Raw genomic sequence first — 18,996 nt, 5'->3', positions numbered from 1 at the left:
TAGGAAAAATTGTTGCCATGTATTTATATATGTATCCCATGTATTTATATATATAAATACACACAGTTGGTAAAACTGGAGACCCTCCATGGCTCCTCTTTAATTTAGGTTCAAATTTTACAGTATATACACTGTATAAATGCAGGAGGGGTTGAAGAAGTTATACTGTGCGATGAGAAAAGGATAGAAAAGTCTCAAATTATGCAGGTATTTCAATAAAAGGGCCCAACTTCAGGAAATGTCTTACATTGGAAAATAGATTAATTTTTTTCTGGGATTTCTTCTCCCAAAGCAGAAAGCTGTCCAAAAGATACACATTAATATGTTGCTTGATTCCTCTAAGTTTCAGTTTCAAGAGTGATGCATTTTTGTCAATTAAACATCTCTACTTAATGAGTACCACCTGATCCCAGGATTTACCACTGCTCTGTCTCCAATACATTTATTTGTATCTACATAATACCACTTCGTGAATTATGAAGAGGTCTCAGTGAATACTTAGATTTTTAGGTTACAACAGTGTACACTACTGGAAAGCCTTCAAGGAACATTAGTCATATTACTTTGCTCAACTATTTTCTATTTCAATTTCAATCACTATTTCGATTTCAATATTCTACTGAAATCCTGTTTGCCAACAATTCATTTCTCTCTCTTATCATCAGACATGGCTCCTTTCTCTCTCTCTCTGAGATTCCCTTCCTCCATCTCTCAAATGTTATTTAAAATAAATCCTACAATTCTGACCCTTTATTTTACCAGTTATGTGAATCTGTCACCTGAGACCAAACTTCCTTAAATAAAACTGTAATAATAATGGAGGAGTAATCACAAATGGTTCTTTATCACTACCAATTAAATATAAAGTATTTAAACCAGATCTTTTCCCAATCTGCAATGAGTAGATATAGAAACTACTTTCCTCCATGAATTTATTTCAGCCCTTTGAAGATTAAGATCTTATTGTTTCTATATTTCTTCTGAATATCTTCATTTTTCTCCTTTTATAGAAAGACATTAGAAGCAGAGTACTCTAAAATAGTTCCATATATGGAGGAGCTAATTAAATAGTGTTTCCTAAACATAATTAAAATAGGAATAATAAAGAAGTTTTAGATCTTGCTTACTGTACTCAACGAATCATTTACCCAAACAGAACAAAATCTGAGATTTCCAAATTTCTTCCCAACCAGCAGAAATTTTTTAACTTTTAAAAAATAAGAAGCATTAGACCAAGTTTTAAGAGCTCTGAGTTTCAGCCCATCACATTAACCAGCAAGTCACTTAACTCTTTTAGGACTCAATTATCTCATCTATAAAATGATGAGCACAATGATATCTTTGAATCCTAAACTCCATCCTAAACCATCTTATGTGTAGATAATGACTTTTTAAAATTATCTAAAATAAACTAAACATTTTAACAATCTAATTCTCCAAAATACAGGCTGAAATAGAGAAAGGTAGCAAGGGAAAAGTTAGTTAAAATCAGAGCACTGAAACAGCAATAAAAATAAGAATGTATCTGTTTCTGAATGATAACTGCTGAGAGAAAAATATACTAACATTGTCAAAACAATGAATGTAGCAAAGGCTAGATGTCACATTTTCAGGAGAAGATTTATCTTGATTTTGATTTGCAGTAAAGTCCAATAGAGTTCCTAGTAAAAACGTGAATGCCACGCAACACTGAGGAAACTTTTCAAGTTATGTCTATATGTTCACATTGTTTCATGCTTCAGATTATCCTATTAGATTTGGGACAGATAATTTTGCAATGTTTCCTTGAGACAATCTAAAAATGACTAGGGGGCAAATATTTAATACTTTTTACAATATATTACTGAGACTTCTACCTTCACCCCAAAAATACCATACTAAGGAATAACTTGGGAAATGAAGGGGACTCAGTCAGAGAGTAAATAAGAGACCGTTTCAAAGTGCAATTTTCCCTTAGGCAAAAAATACTAGGTTTCAGAAAAAACTACTGCATACTGGTTGATTCCAAACATTAGAAGTTTTATATTTCCTATACATATATTTATCTGTTTATAAAAAGCACTATTTTTCCAAAAACATGATCATTTAAAAGTCTTCTTTACAAAACCCTAGTAAATAACTTGAAATAAACATGGAATACAGGGCTTCCCTGGTGGCGCAGTGGTTGAGAGTCTGCCTGCCGATGCAGGGGACGCGGGTTCGTGCCCCAGTCCGGGAAGATCCCACATGCCACGGAGCGGCTGGGCCCGTGAGCCATGGCCGCTGAGCCTGCGCGTCCGGAGCCTGTGCTCAGCAACGGGAGAGGCCATAACAGTGAGAGGCCCGCGTACCCCCACCAAAAAAAAAAACATGGAATACAGTACCATATACATCTGTACTCTATGACTAAGTACATTTATATAATAGGAGACCGCATTTCTATAAGACATAAACACCTACAAATGAAGTAAAGGTGAAAAATTGTAATTTGAGCTATTCTTAAATATTTAGACTTGTTTGTAAACTGCCTTCATAACTGAAACATTCATGCTTTTTTTTTTTGGCCACACTGAGCAGCTTGCAGGATCTTAGTTCCCCGACTAGGGATCGAACCCATGCCCCGTGAAGTGGAAGTGCAGAGTCCTAACCACTGGACCGCCAGGGAATTCCCTTCATGCTTTTGTTGATGGTCCTCTCCTCTCCCAGAATTCCTGACTGCAGCCAAAGAAGGAGTTTCTGCCAGTACTACCTCTGCACCCTTGAAAATACTGAGTGAGCTTCCACCCCTCTCCTTATTTGTTCCTTCCAGCGGCCAGAGATTGACACCTGCTGAATAATATTCTAATGGTGAGTTACTGTGAGTCAGAAGTTGGAAATACACAAAATCCTTTCTCCCTTTTCATCTGTGATCTAATCTAGAAGACTGTTTCCCTTTCGCCTTACTCTGTACTTTTTTCTCCAGTGTAAGCACCTGTGGGCAGGTAACCATTCCCTCCCTCCTTGTCTGACAACTGAGTTATGTGTGGCAAGATTGGGATGAAGTGGCTGGTTAGTTATATTGACTTGGAAAATGTCCCATAAACTCAGCTCTTTTCATAGGTAAAATTCAAGTTCTAAATTTGGAGGAGAGGGGGAGTTGGTAGGAATATTAATTTTGCTAAGGGATCCATGCAGTGTTCTGCAGGACAGTTATTAGCAGAAAAACCAAGTCTGCTGGGGCTTTGGCTACCTGTTCAACCAGAAATAAAGCTAATGATCCAGAACTCACTTGCTGGTGATCTTTCTGCACATATTTACTATCAACCAAACTTCTAACAGTTTAAAAAAATTCGTGAAAATTTGTTCTAAAATCCTTTTCCATTTGTGCTATTTTTATACTTGTTCACTTTCAGACTGTTTAATGCTGGTAAATAATTAACATAGCTTTGTGTTCAATTCTCATGCTGATGTACTGCAACATGATCACTTAAATATTAGTATTTAAAATATTCTTTTTGAAGATAATGAAGTCTAAAAAGACTCATGGTCTAGATTTCAGCCTACAATATTTTTTGTCCCCATGAGTTATTCACATTAATCTGCTTTAATCACTTTAATATGAGATATTTGCAAATAATATACATTAAAAGAATTGTTTCCAAATATCTGACAACATACTCCTAGTCCAATAATTAATCTTCCAAGTCATCTTTCCCTACTCTGTCAGCAGTTAGGTATCTGAGGCAAGCCTGGAGTCCATGCAGCTGCTTAGGAAAGTACACTTAGTTTTTGACTTGGAATCAAACCATAATCTAGATACTATTTGTATATACTAAGAAAATAATTGCAAGTAACTCTCAGCTAAGCATTTTTCTTGAACAATAAACTCAGATTTCTGGCTAGGAAACACTGACAAATAATTCATTTCAACACATCTCCAAAGGGATCAAGCTACTAGGCAGTACTGCAAAATGCTGGAAGACAAGACCAAAATAGTAAGATAAGAAGCAAAGTGGCACATGAAGAAAATATATTTAAACCACAAGGTGATTTATTTTATCAGAACCTTTCCAATTTACAGTATACTGGAAACAAGTTTGAACAAAGCTGGAAAGAACAAAGGAGAGAGAAAGAGAGAACAGAATCTTTTGAGAGGAAGAAGAAAGGACTCTGAAAATGTCAATGGAAAGAGAAACTTGGGAGAAACAAACTTTTATCAGTTTTTCCAAGCATCAGGTCCTATATTCAACTGGATTCAAGCTGTTTTTGAGTACTATGTCCACATTTTATAGTTTTCCTGTCTTCTTCCGCTCTCAGGTGCTCAGCTGTTAATTCTTGCTGCTATGATTATGCCTGTCATTAACAGCTGCCCTACTCCACTAGAAGGGGAATCTGTTGACAACTAGGAAACAAAAAGGAAAAAAATCTAAAAACTTAGTAGTACCATGTACATATTAATAGTCAACAGATTCTGAGACACTATCATGAACAGAAGATATCAACTCCCACTTACGAACTGTGCGACACTGATTCGGCTGACTCAGACATCTTTTGCTTTCTGCATGTTTTTTTGGCTATGTTCCAGATATTTGAGGTTATTATATAAATGCCCTCTGAATAGGTGACATATCTATACTTTTAGAATAATTTAAAGTATGATACTATTCCCTCATAATTCCTTTATATAATAAGTCTTACAAAGTGCAAAGATGAATTTTCTTACAACCGACATCCAAATTCAAGAATTAATTGGTTAACTCATTTACAGCAAAAGAAATTTCCATTCATTTAGTCAAAAGGAATTAATTTTTAAAGTTCATTTTGAAGATGCAGGGATTTAAGTCAGCAAATGTTATCTTCTCAAGAAAGTTTCTTCTACCGTCAACTTCATAGAAAAATCCTAAAATGAAATCACTGGTGGACCCACATGGATTATAAAGCTACCTTTCAAGCAGCTCACTACACAGTCCACAAAGACCAAGAAAATATCAAACTCAAATATCTTATCTTGATAAGACTACTTCACAGTATATATTTTACTAATTATATAGCTTTATTTCACACTCTTTCATGCCATTTTCTATATAGTCTACATACTTATTCTATATCAAATATCAAATGATTTGATAAATTGGTAATCATTTAAAAATGACTCTACTTAAAATAAGAATAAGAATCTAGAATTCAGAATCTCTTAAACACCAGGATCTAGGTTAAAACATTAGAAGTCTTCTTGCTCTACTATTTGTATCTTCACACCAATTACACCCCTTAGGGACCTACATTTTTCATATTTTAATAAAGCATTCAAACAATTACTTAAGCTGAACACTGGGACATTTAATAACAAATTTAGTAAATTTCACAATGCTTTCATATGCATCAAATGATGATGTTTTCCCAATCAGCTCATTGAAAGGAATACCAACTTAGATTTTTATGAATGTTAACAGCAATAACAATCTTCTTTCCTTAGTTATAAAATGTTTATAACAAAGGTATGACTCAGCTAAAGTACCTTTAAAATAAATGACCAAGGGGGAAGTAACTGAAAAAAAGAGTAATGTCATTCATCTGAATTGAGCATTAAACAAATAATTAATTTGTTCATGACCCCAATGACACACACTTCTAAGTATATGCTTTGGAATAAATGAACAGCTAGCATTTTACTTAACAAGAACTGCCAAGCCTTTTCTTGTATCAGAAATGACTGAATGAATCCAAAATCAAATGGGAAAACACCATTTTCTTTTAAACAAAACTTTCCTTTTTAAGTGGATTAGTCTCATTTTTTTGGTTGTTTTTTTGGTACCTTTGAAAATTCTTCAGGTTCCTTTATATCTAATGACCTTGTTGCAAATTCTAGTAGCTCTTCCGAGTTCTCCAGGGCATTATTACATTGACTAAGCTGACTCTAAAAATAACAATAACAAAAAATCATTAAAATAGAATTTCTTATTGTCATCAGAATATTAAATATATACTGTTATAATGAACGTTACAATTTTAATAGCAATAATTGAACAAACATTTTAGAGAGGTACTGAAGCAAGGTAATCACTAGTCATATATATAACAAATTTTAATTAAACTGTCCATAATTTGTCCAGAACAGCTTAATTGCATACAGATAAAGATATACTCATCATTTAAACACAAAAAAGAAAACAAAGCAATTATAAATGGTTGGGGTCACATTTATTTAAAGATTCTTCTCAATCAGGTAGTCAGAAAATTTAAAGTAAAATATCAAAATAATCCATCTGCAGGCAACATCCTCTATAATGAAGACAAAATTTCTTGATGATATTTAATTAAGCTAAAGTTCATGAATCAAGTTACAGGTACATTCAGTTGAGCACAATCTTAGTACTCCACTTATCACATTACTCAAGTAATACATACTCCTATAAATGCTAATTTACAGTTTCCAAAACTGGATAACACAGGAAGTGCCTAGATTTCAAAAAAATCAAACAGGAACAAAAAATGGTAACTGTTACAGTGATACACTCTGTTATAGTGATGTGTTAATTTCACCTAACACAATCTTTCTTATTCAGTTCTTTCTCTCCCCTCCCCTCCCCGCTTCTCTCACATTATCATTTGTAGATTTAAAACTAAGCCCAGTTATGTGAAAATATTGTTAGTGATACCTTTAAACAAAGAAACGGACCCATTTCTAAGCTTTTAAATGTATCCAAGATTCTTCTTCAGAATATTTATTAATATCTATTCCATATTCAAATCTACTTAATTTTCCCTTCCGATACAAACTAAAGATAAACTACATCTGATTTTATTGGTTTCTGATGTGTCCTGTTTTACTTTGGAAAAGTAGAATAGTTCAGTCATAGTTTGGATTAGAATAGGTTTTCACGTGTCATTCTAAGAACTTACCTACAATTTCATAAAAATACTGCTCTTCCTATGAGTAAGCATCTTATGAGTTTCAAAGAATTAACAAACCACCATTTGAAATAGAGCTTTATGAAAGCAAAATCACTGAGAATAAGATGGTAGGTATAAATGGTCCATACAGGATCACTAGGGCAGAGTAAGTCAATGTAGTATAAAAGTAAAAAATACCAAGAAAAGGGCTTCCCTGGTGGCGCAGTGGTTGAGAGTCCGCTTGCCGATGCAGGGGACACGGGTTCGTGCCCCGGTCCAGGAAGATCCCACATGCCGCAGAGCAACTAGGCCCACGAGCCATGGCCGCTGAGCCTGCGCGTCTGGAGCCTGTGCTCCGCAACGGGAGAGGCCACAACAGTGAGAGGCCCACATACCGCAAAAAAACAAAACAAACAAACAAAAAAAACCCCAGAAGAATAAAGAATATATCTCAAGGAACTATTAAAGTTAAACAAAAAATCTGAAGTCAAAGTTGTAAAAAAAAAATCTTATTCTAAGAAAATGCTATAAATTTGCTTTGAAGTCAAGAGGGAAAGCAAAAAAAAGAGAGAGAACACAGGATTACAACTTAAAGAGCACTTAGTTATTCAGAGGAATTATTAAAATACCTTAATAAAAACAACATGCTATTGAGTTTGTGAACCCAAAGAAAGAACAGAGATGCTCTATTAACTCCCAATAAAGAAAGAAATGGCATCAGTAGCCAAGTTGTGATTCTTTTTAATACTTGGTTTTTAAACTACCCCAAGAAAGCGTTATGATTTGAGATCACCATAGGTTTTCCTTTGAACCATAACACAAGAACATCCTGAAGAATGAAGTTATGTTCACTAAGCTTACATCTCAAAAACTTAGTCTTATTTTACAACCTATTGTCCCCTCAATATCCCGTGCTCTCCCCTAGATCACCATTTCTATTAAAAAAATGTGAAAGGGGCTTCCCTGGTGGCGCAGTGGTTAAGAATCTGCCTGCCAATGCATGGGACACGGGTTCGAGCCCTGGTCCGGGAAGATTCCACATGCCGTGGAGCAACTAAGCCCATGAGCCACAACTACTGAGCCTGCACTCTAGAGCCCGTGAGCCACAACTACTAAGCCTGCGTGCTGCAACTACTGAAGCCCACGTGCCTAGAGCCTGTGCTCTGTAACAAGAGAAGACACCGCAATGAGAAGCCCACGCACTGCAACAAAGACCCAGTGTAGCCAAAAATAAATATAAATAAATAAATAAATAAATAAGTTTAAAAAAATACATTTAAAAAAACTGTGAAAAGTTTTGTGCCATTGAGAAGAAAAGTCAAGTACTAAGAATCACTAAGGATAATAAAAGGATGGAAAAAATGGAATCACTATAAAAAATGAAGATCTGAAGTGATGATAAGGAAGAAAAGATGGTGCTAACATCTCTGCAGTCACCACTTCCAGAGAGTATTTAGAACTCTGTTTCTCTCATTTTCTGCAACATCTTGAATCCCCCATCAATATTCAACAGCTAATGATGAATTTGATAGAATACTTGATCAAAAAATCAGAGTAACATCATCTTATTTAAAAAGAGCCCAAATGCAGTTTGCATGGAAGACTTCCATGATGAATCAGATCAGTTGCAAAAAAAATAATAATAATTATGTTCATTATCATTGTAGTTAAGAGTCACAAAACTCGAAGTGGACAAAGTTCATCTAAGACTCCATGAGAAAAAAAGGTTAAATAAATTTATATGACTCAATTATTCATTACTGGGAATTTAGCCAATAACTAGAAATATAAACTCAATAGTTTACAAGAGCAATAAATGCAGCCTGTTGTAAGATGAGCACTATAGATTTTACGTGTACACACATATACCTAGCTCTGTATAGGGCTGCCAGAAAGTAAGTTCTGATATGAAAATATCACACTTCTTCTAGAAGTCTAAGGACATATTTTAAATCAAAAATCCACAATGGATAGAGATTACCTAATTCTGAAAAATCTCAAACATCTTAAGGACAACACACCTAAATATCAAAATCCACATGCCATGACATGAATATTAGATCTCTCCTCCAAATCAGCAGTGACTTGGCTTAAAGATGATTCTAAGACTCTTCTAGACTTTTAATCTTTGATTATCTTAACAACTGAACTGCCTCTTACCTGGAATACCCTCTCTTCCCTTTATTAAGTAAGCTTTTCCCTCCCTCAAAGTGCTTCAAATCAGTTTCTAAGAATTGCTCCTGAACTCCATTCCCTTCATGATCCCTCTGCATTACATACAGCTGTACAGTGTTTACATTAACATCATTCTTAAATCGGCTATATCTTACATACATTTTTGCTTACTCTTATATAATCTCTTTGGCAAAAGGATTTGATTTTCCTTTCTTTTGCATTTCTTGCAAATTACCCTCCATGAGAGGGTAATGTGAAATGCATGAGGGCAGGAACTGTTTTGCTCACTACTACTTACTCTAAATCCAGCATAGTCGTAACTCAAATTTTACTGAATGAATGCATAAAATCTTGATACTGGCAATCAAATGTTATCACTGACTTCCCCGTAAATTATTAAAGTAGCTTCTCAAATATGAATTTTGAACATTAAAGAGGTGGAACATTCCAAGGGTTTTCAAATTCTTTTATGACTCTATCTTTAGGGTAAGCATAACAGGACATAATGAAAATGATAAAATAATTTTTTAAAATCTAATGATAATTATGACTTCAATGTCTAATAATGCATTTCTAAAGCTATTATCATATGAGCTTTGTTTCCAGCGTATGTGAATTTTGAGGAGAGGAAGAAAGGGAAAAGTAGAGAAAAGGACCTAAGAGAAGCTAGTCAACTGTCATTATTTAAAACCTAGCAATATAATAAGATACGTGAATAATATGGGACAAGAAGAAAGTATTTTTCCTCCTTGGAAAAGTTTCTACTCTAATGAAGGGTGTTAACAGTTCAATTTTATTTAGCCAATTGCAAGGCTTTTTGTTTTTGTTTTTGTTCTGTTTTGTTTTTTGGCCACACAGCATGGCTTGCAGGATCTCAGTGCCCCGACCAGGGATTGAACCCAGGCCATGGCAGTGAAAGCCTGGAATCCTAACCACTAAGCCTCTAGGGAACTCCCCAATTGCAAGTTTTTAAAACTGTGTCTATTGGCTGCTTCTAGCTTCCCTATTAACAATGCCAGAAAAATAAACTGCATGCACAGTTAAGCAGAAAGAAGGTGCCAACAAAAAAAGGCACCAACCAGGTATTTGAAACTTACAGGTAAGAGAGAAGAAAAATAATAGCAGCAGCACTGGAGCATCACTCACTCCAGGGATGGTTAAAGGTGGCAGATAAAAATTGATAATGTACATTCAATATGCATAAGATTTTTGTCACTTGATGGGAAGAAAATATAGGAGAAAAAATATGACTCATGGCCATTTTGGTAGCAAATTTAGTATGTGGTATAGGCCAGGCTGACAGAAATGGTGTCTGGTGAATACAATGAAGATAATTAGAGCTGCTCTGACAGAGAAAAAGTATGGGGAGGGAGAAGGGAAGGTTAGAGATTAAGCAACTGAACACTTAAAGGGTATTCCAAACTGGTGCTATGAAGAAGGATTTGGGCCCAAGAGAGAACAGAAATCTCCACAGGATGAGTCATGGGTGAGATATTCAGAAGATGCTGAGTTTTCCTTTATTCTCCAATCTTTTTTAAAGGAATAAATTTCTTATTTATTGAAATTTATGGATACTTTATGACTAAACTAATTACCTTTAAATGATTTAAGTACAGTTGGCCCTTGAACAATGGGAGGGGTTAGTCCATATATAACTTAGAGTTGGCCCTCCATATCTGTGGTTCTTCTGCATCCACGATTCAACCAACCACAAACCGTATGGTACTGTAGTATTTACTACTGAAAAATATCAGTGTATAAGTGGACCCTCACAGTTCAAACCCACGTTGTTCAACTGCAATAAAACTCCCACCTCCTAAATATAAACAACAAATCTCAACCTGGGAAGAATGGACAGACTTGAAAGGGTATTTAATACTGGGAAATTGTGTGCGTACAGCATGTTTGTAAGAGAAAGAGAACATTTGTATTCTTCCATAGCTTTCAGATTCTCAAAGACATCTGTGACCAAAATCAGCACACAAAAATCTGCTGCATTTATATATATGAACAATGAACAATCCAAAAAGGAAATTAAGAAAACAATCCCATTTAGGGACCTAATGAAACTTAAAAGCTTTTGCATAGCAAAGGAAACTATAAACAAGATGAAAAGACAACACTCAGAATGGGAGAAAATATTTGCAAATGAATCAACGGACAAAGGATTAATTTCCAAAATATATAAACAGCTCATGCAGCTCAATATTAAAAAAACAAACCCAATCAAAAAATGGGCAGAAGACCTAAGTAGACATTTCTCCAAAGAAGACATACAGATGGCCAAGAGGCACATGAAAAGCTGCTCAACATCACTAATTATCTGAGAAATGCAAATAAAAACTACAATGAGGTACCACCTCACACCAGTTAGAATGGGCATCATCAGAAAATCTACAAACAACAAATGCTGGAGAGGGTGTGGAGAAAAGGGAACCCTCTTGCACTGTTGGTGGGAATGTAAATTGATACAGCCACTATGGAGAACAGTATGGAAGGTATTAAAAAGCTAAAAATAGAATTACCATATGACCCAGCAATCCCACTACTGGGCATATACCCAGAGAAAACCATAATTCAAAAAGACACATGCACCCCAATGTTCATTGCAGCACTATTTACAATAGCCAGGTCGTGGAAGCAACCTAAGTGTTCATCGACAGACGAATGGATAAAGAAGATGTGGTACATATATACAGTGGAATATTAGCCATAAAAAGGAACAAAATTGGGTCATTTGTAGAGACGTGGATGGACCTAGAGACTGTCATACAGAGTGAAGTAAGTCAGAAAGAGAAAAACAAATATCATCTATTAACGCATATATGTGGAATCTAGGAAAATGGTACAGATGAACTGGTGTGCAAGACAAAGATGTAGAGAACAAACATATGGACAACCAAGGGGGGAAAGGGGCATGTAGTGGTGGTGGTGGTGATGGGATGAACTGGGAGATTGGGATTGACATATATACACTAATATGTATAAAACAGATAACTAATAAGAACCTGCTGTATAAAAATAAATAAATAAAATAAAATTCAAAATTCAGAATAAATAAATAAAATCAAGTCAAGCATACCAATACCAAAAAAGGGAAAGAACATAAAAGATAATTCATAAATGGCAAAAATATCAAGAAGCATGTTAAAATATTCAACCTAATAATGAAGGAACTTCAAATAATAACATGCTTTCTTCCCTCCATTTATTTGGTAGAAATATAAAAAATATATATCCTTACCCAGCAGTGAAAAGAACATTTTTGCATCTTGTTCATGGAGGGTAAAGGAATACAACCATTTTGGAAGACAATATGGCAGTATAAAGAACACGAAAAATGTTGTTTAATCTTGATGAAATCATCAGAGATGTCCATAAAAATATAAAATACTTGTACAACATGGAGCCACTTACAGTAGCAAAAAAGAGAATAACTAGATACCTAACTATAGGGAATTGGTTTAACAAATTTTGATAGGTAATATTAAGAAGAATGTTTTCAAAGACTTTTCAGTGGCATGGGAAAATGTATCTGGCATAATAAGTGATTAAAAGACCAGGTTAAAAATTACACATAAGATATTAATTCTATTAAAAATGTCCCTATATATGTGTATTATATATGTATATTTAAATGTATATTACAAAAAAGAAAAAATAGTGACTATTTCTGAGTGACAGGACTATGGATGATCTTTATTTTCTATTTTATAATTTTTCTAAATTTTCTATATGAACAATAAATATTATTCCTTTGTAAAAAAAAAAAAGAAAGAAAAAGAAAACAATCCCATTTACAATAGCATCAAAAAGAATGAAATAGGGCTTCCCTGGTGGCGCAGTGGTTGAGAATCCTCCTGCTGATGCAGGGGACACGGGTTCGTGCCCCGGTCCGGGAGGATCCCACATGCCATGGAGCGGCTCGGCCCATGAGCCATGGCCACTGAACCTGCGTGTCTGGAGCCTGCGCTCCGCAATGGGAGAGGGCACAACAGTGAGAGGCCCACGTACCGCAAAAAACAAAAAAAGAATGAAATACTTTGCAGTAAATTTAACCAAGGAGGCAAAAGACCTATTCACTGAACACTACAAAACACTGCTGAAAGAAATTAAACACACAGATAAATGGAAAGACATCCTATAGTCATGGTTTGGAAGACTTAATATTGTTAAAACAACCATAGTACCAAAAGCAATCTACAAATTCAATGCAATCACTATCAAAATTTCAATATACACCCACGTATACTGCAGCACTACTCACAACAGCCAAGAGACAGAAGCAGCCCAAATGTCCATAGACAGATAAATGGACAGACCACATAAAGAAAATGTGGTAAATACATGCAATGGAATATTATTCAGCCATAAAAAAGAAGGAAATCCTGACACATGCTACAAGATGGATGAACCTTGAAGACATTATGCTGAGTGAAATAAGCCAGTCACAAAGGGACAAATACTGTACGATTCCACTTATATGAGATATCTAGAGTAGACAATACAATAGTGGTTGCCAGGCAGTGGGGGAAAAGGGCAAATGGGGCGCTGTTCAATGAGTATAGAGTTTCAGTTCTGCGAGATGAAAAAGTACTAGAGATCTGTTACACAACAATGTGAATATAGTTAATACTACTGTACATTTAAAAATGGTTGAGGGTAAATCTTAGGTTTTTTATCACAATTCAAAAAAAACTATATCTATGACCAAAACAAAGTTAAGAATCATTCTTCTACAAGATATCAGTACAGTTATACAAAAAATTCACTAAGTTTTGCTTTCAATAAATCAAGCATTATACAGACTAAAATTATTCATATTTAAATAGTTGCACGATCTCACCTGTAACTCCTGTGATTTACGAGCTTGTTCCTGCTTGATACTGTTAATCATACTTTCTTTTACCTCATCCAATATGGAGTATAAACTATCAAATTCTTCATCTAACTCTGAAAGTATGTTAGAAGAATTTTCCTGTTTAATAAACAAAGATTTTACTTAAGAGCTGTCAAACATTAAAAAACTAGAAGATATAGTACTTATCAAAGAAGAGAACAGATTCATATTATGAATCTAATATCAGCCTAATATCATAAAATAATTAAAATTCTAATATTTGACATACACCTTTAAAAACAGATAAATCCAAGAAGCTGGCTGCTAATGCTGATAGTTCTACTTCAGCAGTGCTATGAGTTAAGTAGCCTTTTATGAACTAGCCCATACTCTCCTCACCTTTTTTTTTTTTTTTACATCTTTATTGGAGTATAATTGCTTTACAATGGTGCGTTAGTTTCTGCTTTATAACAAAGTGAATCAGTTATACATATACATATGTTCCCATATCTCTTCCCTCTTGTGTCTCCCTCCCTCCCACGCTCCCTATCCCACTCTCCTCACCTTTTATAAGACTGTTACCACAGGACAATGTGAAAGTTTGTTTTAAGGTTGTCACCTTTGTCCAGACCTTTAGGCTCTAAGGCAGACCCTAAGCCAGTGGTTCTCAACTTTTGGTGTGTATCAGAATCATCAGTGAAGCAGATTTTAATAAAATATTCCAGAGATTTTGATTCTGTAACTCTGAGAAGTAGTCTGGGCATATAGGGATGGGGCTGATTTTGCGCAAATTTTTAAATCTTTCAGGTTGCCTAAAACACTGCATTTACATAAGATAAACAGAATTAAAACCCTAAGCAATTCCTTACTGGGTCCTAAGAGATTTATCAAACACTGAATTTCGGTGCTAGAAGGAACCTCAGAAATCATCTACTGACTAGAATTTGTAGTCAAACTTCTAAATTTTATAAACTAAAATCTGATTATAAAGTCTGTTGACCTCCAAGAGTTCCTCACTGCCTCATTAAGCAAGATGATGCTATTTTAACAAGAAAGAACAAAATATCTGTGAAATCCCTAGATAAGTGATATTCACACTTGCAACAATTATGAGATAGAAGAAATTATCTTAAGGCATTTTTCAACGTAGATGAATCATTCAATTAAGAGAAGTGAAATTGGCACTGGTTTACAAAACTAATACACAAAATCTACTGTAATATTACAATCCAAACTTTTGCTTAAAATGTTTATAAAAACCAGACATCATCTCACTGGAGTCTTGCCAAAAGTGGTGTTAATCATTTTACTAGTTTCTTTACAGTAGTAAGAACATGACGTGGAGGAAGACATGTGCAGTCTGGAAGGCAGAAGACCTAAGTCAAATTCCACATTAACCACTCAGTAACAGTGTGACCTTGGACAAGCCACTTAAATTCCTGGACTTCAATTTTTTCATCTGTGAAAAGGAACTGGACTGCTCTTTTCCCTCAATAACCAACTGGCACATTCTTACGGTCTCTCGTCCACTACAGCTTATGCTCCCATCTTCAGTGACGAGGGTGTAGCTTAATTCCTCCTCTATTTTTTTTATGGATGCTAAGGTAAAGTCCTAATAATCTGTCAATCAGAAAAACAGTGTGAGCTAGCTCTATCTAAAGTACCCTTTTACAGATTTCAAATGTGATGATTCTCTTGTCCATAGACCAAGAGTTTTAGAATCACTAGCTTTGCTTATTTAAAGAAACTGGATTAGTGGATTCACCAAATTTTCCAATAAAATACTTTGAGAAAGACAGTTAAACTGGTGAAGATTATAATTAACTAACTTCAATTACAGCAAATTCAGAAGTAAAGAAAATACAAGACCATAAGGTTTAACAGGCCAGGCAATTACCTAGGCTGAATCAAACAAAAACCACAGGAAAGGATTCAGTCTACAAGTATCCTGGAAATCTTCTATGTTTATTTTACAAAGAAATGACCCTTAAATTAATTAAAGCACATTCATGGGAAAGCACCACCAGCTTATCTTAAGGTCTCTTCCACAATCAACATTTGATTATTTACAGTATGGATTATCCACCTATACCTGGGACCATTTCCTTAAGTATTCCCCTCTCTCCTCAATGGGCACTTTACCTTTTACTTTTATATCTTACTTTCATCTCGTTCTGCAAGTGGACCTCTTACCATCTACATTTTCCTTCTATTATTTACAGTAAAAGAAATATTTAGCTTCCCAGTACTTCTGGAAAGGTACAATTTGCTCTTAATTGGAATTAGAAAAGACAAACATGAAATGGAAAGGAAGAAAAGTGAGCATTATAATATTCCTAGCAATATTCCAGAGTTTTCTTTTTCCCTTACTATTTGATCTTTCCATGGAGAATGTGGGAATAGCAAATAAAGCATTTTTATTTATCTGCCATTTAAAAACCCTGCTCTCACCTCCATTAGTTTATAATCTATAGTTGACATTGTATATTTATACTTCTGATTTGACCCAACAATCATTAATTGTGACATATTCACACAAATTTTTTTTTAAAACAGATTCATACCTGAACTCCTTTTAGTGTTTGATTTAGTGTATCAATAAAGTTCTGAATTTCATCATTTTTATTTGCCAGAGTTGAAATGATCCTTTGTAGAGCTTCCTAGGATAAAAAAAAATTTTTAACACTATGATATTTTATTAAAAGAGAATTATAAACTTTATAACAACAGTTCTCTAAACAAACTCTGTAAGAGTATATTACATAATAAACAGGAGCAATGTAAAACTGTTCATTGTTCAAAGGCTATAATTACAAAAGATGGGATATATATTGGTACTGTTTTACAACCTCTTATTCGTAGTGTACAACTTAATTACCACCATATCTTTCACACTGAAGATGATCAATATTATTTAACATAAAGACTATTACTTTAGGTCATAAGGCCATGGCAAACGAACAGAACCAAATCCTTAAACGTTGCAAAAATAAATGGAAACTTCTAATCAACATTAGGAAATGAGGAATAAAAGCAGAGACAAATGAAATTTGACATTTTATTTATTTATAAAAATTAAAAACATTATATTTTAGAAATATGAAAGTAGATAATAAATTTGCAGTTAAAATTACAACATTCACTGCAATATTTACAGATGCTATAGAACCATAATAAATAAGGTAATTTTAGTAGCAAATACCTCAGACTTTTTGATAATGCTTCCTATTTAAATAAAACACTTGATTATTTAACTTTCTCATACTCTCTACTTCAGTGTTGTTCAATAAAATTTCCTGCTATAATGGAAATATCCTATATATGTGCTGTCCTATATGGTAGTAACTAGCCACATCAAGCTAATGAGCTCTTGAAATGTGGATAGAGCAACTGAGGAACTAAATTTATTTTAACTTGAATTAATTTCACTTTTTATTACACATGTGACAAGTGCTGTCATATTGTACATCACAGGTCTAGTTGTTTAATAACTCTTCATGGGTAGTAAAAGCAAAATCCAAACAAGGTACTTGTATTCTCAGTAAAAATCAAAAGCAAGTACTTTCACTTTATAATTTTTCCCAGAAGTACAAGTCTTATTTCCGTAAGTACCTACAAACATAAATATTTTAATAATTTCCTATAAGGTTTTGTATAATAAAGGTTCTCCTCAAAATATTATCAAAAACTGATAAAAGGCTAAATATAGGGTTTCCCTGGTGGCGCAGTAGTTGAGAGTCCGCCTGCCGATGCAGGGGACACGGGTTCATGCCCCGGTCCGGGAGGATCCCACATGCCGCGGAGCGGCTGGGCCCGTGAGCCATGGCCGCTGAGCCTGTGCGTCCGGAGCCTGTGCTCCGCAACGGGAGAGGCCACAACAGTGAGAGGCCCGCGTACCGTGCAAAAAAAAAAAAAAAAGGCTAAATATAAAGAGCTCAGGAAATAATCTGATAAAGGGATAACATTGCATATAAATGTTCATAAAGCATTATAGTAAAAAAATTAAAATAGTTACAGCTCTCATTTCATTCTCCCAACAATCCCTGGAGATAAGTAGGTATTATCATCCCTGGGCCGGACTAAGGCTCTCTGCTTCACTTACCAATACGATTTCTTCCCATCCTCGTCACTGTTGTTATTTTAGTATAATAACACAATGAAGTTATGCTATGAAAGAGTTAGCTGTTTATCCTCTCGGTGTTCCCTCCAGAAACAGGTACATGGAGATTTGAATACAAAGACAACGCAGAATGCAGCAAGTACCTGGGGGAGGGGTGGGCACAGCTGGAGGGACGAGAGTGGTAGTACAGAGATGTAGAAAAGGAGGGTAGAAGACTTAAGAGTCTTTCGAGTATTCATCCAAGACAGACTCTCTATATACTTTAAAAAACACAATGGAACAGTAAAAATGGTTCTGCCAGTCCTCGGCCTGTGTACAGTAAGCTTTGATTAAGATTGGGCTTTTCAAGTTAACAGACTGACTACCTGCATCCTCTTCTAACCCTCCCAATGGTAGGGTTACATCCATATTATATAGATGAGAAAACGGAGATTCAATCAGTTGCCCAAAGTGACACTGCTTGTAAGGTAATGATTATGCTCGGAAAGCCCACGCTCTTTACCACTTTAGAATACTGCCTCTAAACCTAACCAATTTGCCCATTATATGAAACACCCATACAATAAATTACATATTGTTTTAATATTTTGGTTTGCTAAGACTCTTCAATGACATATAAAACCACTGGAATTTTCTTGGAGAATCACAGCTTGAGCTTAAGCTTTGTCCACTGAAATTAGTGAAATTCTGGTAAAGGAACTTGATTGTAACATTTTAACTTCTATCCACATACAGCTATTATAATTCAAGAATCTGGGACTTCCCTGGTGGTCCAGTGGCTAAGTAAGACTCTGCACTCCCAATGCAAGGGGTCAGGATTCGATCCCTGGTCAAGGAACTAGATCCCACATGTCACAACTAAAAGATCTCACATGCCACAACTAAAAGATCTCACATGCCACAACTAAAAGATCCTGTGTGCCGCAACTAAGACCCAGCGCAGCCAAATAAATAAATAAATGTTTTTAAAAAAGAAAGGAGTATCATTTAAAAAAATAATTCAAGAATC

The 18,996-nt window shown here is 34.9% G+C and overlaps 1 protein-coding gene across 6 annotated transcripts in view; it reads right to left on the bottom strand.

Annotated features, from left to right (window-relative positions):
- The window catches only part of FSD1L (fibronectin type III and SPRY domain containing 1 like), a 66,685-nt gene that overhangs the window by 36,756 nt on the left and 10,933 nt on the right, over positions 1-18,996 (bottom strand). For 3 of the 6 annotated variants that reach the window (XM_081236609.1, XM_081236604.1, XM_081236605.1), the window contains exons 2-4: positions 16,432-16,527; positions 13,874-14,005; positions 5,774-5,875 (exon numbers count right to left, since the gene is read on the bottom strand). In XM_081236609.1, the coding sequence (XP_081092735.1) occupies positions 5,774-5,875; positions 13,874-14,005; positions 16,432-16,527 (330 nt within the window). Of the gene's footprint in view, positions 1-5,773; positions 5,876-13,873; positions 14,006-16,431; positions 16,528-18,996 lie in introns of those variants that run through there. The other 3 variants (XM_081236607.1, XM_081236608.1, XM_081236606.1) reach the window with 2 other exon arrangements.

This window comes from Mesoplodon bidens, assembly GCF_964165515.1.
Source record: "Mesoplodon bidens genome assembly, chromosome: 6".
Taxonomy (NCBI): Eukaryota; Metazoa; Chordata; class Mammalia; order Artiodactyla; family Ziphiidae; genus Mesoplodon; species Mesoplodon bidens.
This window is presented reverse-complemented; position numbering and strand designations above follow the sequence as displayed.